Source organism: Glycine max, chromosome 10 (genome assembly GCF_000004515.6).
Source record: "Glycine max cultivar Williams 82 chromosome 10, Glycine_max_v4.0, whole genome shotgun sequence".
In the NCBI taxonomy this organism is placed as follows: Eukaryota; Viridiplantae; Streptophyta; class Magnoliopsida; order Fabales; family Fabaceae; genus Glycine; species Glycine max.
This window is the reverse complement of record NC_038246.2, coordinates 41,468,670-41,473,415: the sequence shown is the minus strand read 5'-3', so window position 1 is coordinate 41,473,415 and position 4,746 is coordinate 41,468,670. Positions and strand designations below refer to the sequence as shown.

Sequence of the window (4,746 nt, the reverse complement as noted above, 5' to 3'; positions counted from 1 at the left end):
GCACACATTTTTTGGGATATGTATGTAACCATTGACCTTAATAATAATATATCGTGATCCCATAAAATAATATATATATATATATATATATATATATATATATATATATATATATATATATATATATATATATATATATATATATATATATATATATATATATATATATATATATATATATATATATATATATATAGAATTAAATTAATATTCCAACCACGTTCACTCACCAACCCTACATTCACCCACCTAGTTAATACCCATTTGATATTACAAAACTAGATGACAAAGACTATAAAACTAATGGCCATAAACGAAACTCCATCAACATGCACATGGGCTTGTTCCCCTTGCTCACTTGTGAACCATATAAAAATTGAATACCTTCCTCATCCAGCTGAGACATTGATCATTTTGCAGGACATACACAATTAATTAAAACAAAAAATCAAAATAAATGATATATGAAGAATCTCTTTGAGGCAATAAAGTATGCATTAAAATTCAAGGTATTTAGCACACAACAATCATGACAGCATGGAAGGATCACATAATAAACAAGCCAGACTATATAGGTTAAGTTTATTGCTTCTTGTCCATTACAAATGCCCCATCGATCGGCTCCTTAAAATTAAAAGTTGAATAATCTATATACGAACAAAACAAAAAACACCAGACACATTCAAACTAACAACACTCCGCTCCATAGTCTCGCTGAAGTGCTTCATATAATTTCTTTTATAGGTCCACTTTGGTACGGGATCTCTCATAGAACATTGTATTAGGCCAGCTTCAGCTTCTGCTTTTGCATTTTTCCATTGCTCTTGGCGCTGAAAGTACATAAAAAGATGCGCGCCAACACATTAATTAGAATAGCCAAAAAATTAATGGCATGTATATATTATTGATTGGTAATTGAGTTTCAAAACAATGATTAATTTCCATGAGTGAAAAGAAAAAGTAGATGGAATTAATTATATAATGATGCATACCAAGGCCAATCGCTTCTGATCCCTTCATTATTCGCAGGCGCTTGCATGACCCAACAAACATCCTTCAGAAAATTAAACAGTTAATTAATTAATTTCATGGATTTACAGAATTAAAATATACTATAAGACTAATTAATGGCTATATAAGTATATAAGTTTCTGATCATCAAGAGCTCCTCAAAAGTCATATATAATTTTCTTTTTTTGGATTAAAAAAGATCACTGAATTTGTAAAATATATGGATACATAGTTATGTATATATAAAGTATATATGTAAGAAATTATTGTATATAATAGCTGCAGAGGTTGTTGTTGGATGAAGAACTTACTCCCATGGGACATCACCCACGAGCATCCAGTCACCATCCTTATCTTCATAGGTTGGCACATACTCAGAGCTGTTAAGAAGATCCATCAACTTGCTCTCATTCATGAAGTCTATCATTCCTTGGGCCCCATAGTTACCTTCACCCGTTCCAATATATAACATAAATAAACAACACTAAAATATAGTTTAATAACCCACAATCATATAGCTGAATGTAACAAACCCAATGTGATTAATCCAACCCGTACACGCATCATTAACAATTCTCATGCATCAAGGATCTAAAACTTTAATTGACATACATGTACATACATATGATAAACAGTATTCATTTCATGTCACTTGTTTTTATCTCTTCTTTATATGGTACTGTTGGTATACATGTACATACATATAAAATTGATAATGATGTTTCGAAACCATTGTGCAAGTGGGTTAGAGAAGAAAGAAATAAAGAAGAGAAGAGAAAAAATGGTAATATATAAAAAGAAAGAGGGAGAAAGAAAGAAATGGGTGTAAAATAGGTGCAGAAAATAGATAATGATGAAAAAATTAAGGTTGGATGTTTAAGTTGGTATTTTTATTTTTTTTTGTGTGTGTATGGTTATCCTTTCAGTCACATGCTAAAAATGTAGTTTAAAGAGAGGGAAATATGATATGTAGGAAGCTTTATTGTGTTACTAACCCATGGTGAAGGAGCTGAACATTTTGGCCAAGGCATCAGATAAGTCTTTGTAGCTTTTGTACATTGTGAGGTCCACCTTGCGAAGGTAAGGTGCTCCATCCATGGAAACCTTGACAAACGCCCCAGAATTAGCAATAGTGCTGCTTGTTGTCTTCTCAGCTACTTCCTCATTGCTAACCTTCTGTACTGCCATCATGTTCTTCCTGTATGATCTCACTGGTGGCCAACCAACCACTTGAGCCCTGAAAATTTTATTCCAAATCCCCATCAATCTTCACTTTCTAATATGTATGTTGCAAACACCTTATGCAAACTGTATATTATAACATTGATAATAGATAATCACTAAGAAGTTATAAAGTAGTTATAAGATTGGATGAGTGATAAAAGAGAAAGGAAAAAGAAAAGGTCATTTGATTCTTTCCTAACAAAAAAATTAATAATTAATATTTACTGATAAAAAAAATACAAACTAAGAAATTACAAAGTACATCAACTTTGGATGCTAAGAAACTCGTTGAGAAGTTAGAAATACGTTTGTAATATGAAAGTTACAACTATTAACTTCTTAGTAAACTTGTTAGTAAACATGAAAAATCTTGTATGGGATATGGAATCAAATTAAACACACTATTGATGCAAGAAAGAAAAGACTAGAGAACAGAAGCATGCAAAGGCTTTCAATTACAAAAGAAAAGTGAGAAAAACACTTACTTAGCCGGCGGCTTAGCAGGATCTTTAAGGAGAGTCTTCTCCTTTGAGACATTCTTCAGATTCTCATTCAGATCTTCCTTGGTCTGAAGATTAAGCTTCAGATCAACGGTCTCAGAGAACCCTCTCTTCCCAGTGGCCCTTGGAGTTTCCACTTCAGAGCCCCCGCCAGGCAAACCGAGGCAAAGCTCAGTCTCCTTGAGGTTCAAACTCAGACCATGCTCATTTGTCAGCATAGTTGTCATTTCAGGCTTGTCAATGAACTCACTCACACAGCTTATCAGCAGAAAGGAAAAGAACAACTCTTTTTTGCTTTCACTTCTTTGAAAGTTTTTCTCCTTATGGCTATAGCTCCCCCTTCTTTCTCTTGTGTCCTCTTTCTATTATAATGTTGCTTGGTTTGTTTGGCTATATAGATTACAAGAGAGAGAGAACGTGTGTGATAGCCCTCAATAATATAGCTTTGAGGAACTTGTGCTTGTGGCTGCATGCGTATGTCATATCAGGTTAGGGACCAATTGCATGCTGACACCTGGAGATATGTGGAACGTTGATCCTTTGCAGAAAGAGGGTAGGCTTAGCCGACTCTCATAATTTTCCCGAAACTTATATTATTTTTATTTATGTGATATATATATTTTTTCATTTTTTTTATTATCACATCAATTATTTAATGTATTATTTTTCTTTATTATGTAGTACAAAGAAATTATATATAGAAATTAATTAATATATATGATTTATCATTTTCATGTGCAAACGGGATTTTGGGTACCTACTGCAAATGGATTGACCTTCCATATGTCTCCCCAATATTCTAACCAGTCATTGTTGTAATTTTGAAATCACATGCAGGGCACTTGTTCTTGTTAGTTTTCCATCTTATACTGTCCTCTCATCTGAGGACTAGTTACTTAGTTTAGTTATCTAATATAGTGCATCGTGTATTTCTGTCTTCGCAAGAAGGCAAGCATACGTAATTTGCAAAATTTTATTAGATACCCTTACCCGGCAACCGTGCTTTCACCCGTCAAATAATTGGATCAATTTTTGTAGGTTTGTCTACATTTTTATTTCAATAATATATTCTACACAGCACTTACACTGATGAAATTCCAGTTTTGATCAAAAGAAAATATTTTTCGTTTATATGTGAAATCCTAGCTAGACGTCTTAAATTAATCTTGCACGGTACTTAATATAAATTTAGGAATTTCATATGTATACTTGCAAGTACATAAAATTGCCTTATTCAAGTTGGTGGTTGAAGTTCTTATAATTTTTAAGATTGTAATATAATTTATAAATCTCTCGGTTATATTTATATAACACTAGAGCCGTGATAGTGATGATGGCGCGGGAAAAAGGCAATAATGGTAATGATGATACAATAATAATAGTAGTAAAGTAATTATAATGATGGTGAGTGATAGTAGCAACTGGCAATACTGATGATAACTTTGACTTTCGTTGGATTAAAAATGTAGACAAAAATCTGAGTCATGATAGGAACTAATGAGATTATTTTGACATAAGTAATTTATCAACTTGAATGCTATATTTGGTATGGAGTAATAGCAGAAGTTTTAACTAATAAGCTAGAGGGGTAATTTATATGTTTCGTACGTCAATCTAAGAATACATTTTAAAGAAAGTATTGTTTATTCTTTTTTAATTTTTAGGTCTGAATTTTAACCCAAGTTAATTTTTCTTATTTTTTTTAATCAGCAAAAAAAATGTATTGATAATGATACAAGGGATACCATAACCCAATACAAAAAAGAAACAAAATGCTTAACATGGTTAGTGCCCATTTATATCTAAAAACAGAAATAAATAGATACTAACCTAAAGCGCAACCTTTCTTAATGAATTGAATTCCTTTGCGAGTGGATTAGTATGGAGCGACACGGTGAAAATTGAATCTGGTTAACCAACCAATTTGCTATTTATGAAAATATATGATAAATTTTATTGGTCTAAATTAAACTATAGAGTAATGTTACATCCATTGTATGGTTTAAAATCA

The 4,746-nt window shown here is 31.9% G+C and overlaps 1 protein-coding gene across 1 annotated transcript; it reads right to left on the bottom strand.

Annotated features, from left to right (window-relative positions):
* Positions 1–228: 228 nt before the first annotated feature.
* On the bottom strand, positions 229–3,122 carry SLR1 (auxin-induced protein ali50). The gene is made up of 5 exons (NM_001253284.3): positions 2,721–3,122; positions 2,007–2,248; positions 1,323–1,458; positions 993–1,054; positions 229–830 (listed from the first exon to the last, which is right to left on the bottom strand). The coding sequence occupies exons 1-5, from the start codon at positions 2,960–2,962 to the stop codon at positions 793–795; spliced, it is 720 nt and encodes a 239-aa protein (NP_001240213.1). The 5' UTR covers positions 2,963–3,122; the 3' UTR covers positions 229–792.
* Positions 3,123–4,746: the final 1,624 nt, after the last annotated feature.

Excerpts from the sequence above, each read along its gene's own strand:
- SLR1 (NM_001253284.3), bottom strand. The coding sequence starts at position 2,962 with ATGACAACTATGCTGACAAATGAGCATGGTCTGAGTTTGAACCTCAAG. Across the intron at positions 1,055-1,322 it reads GTGGGTGATGTCCCATGGGA|GATGTTTGTTGGGTCATGCA; the intron begins GTAAGTTCTTCA and ends AATTTTCTGAAG. Across the intron at positions 831-992 it reads ATCAGAAGCGATTGGCCTTG|CGCCAAGAGCAATGGAAAAA; the intron begins GTATGCATCATT and ends ATGTACTTTCAG.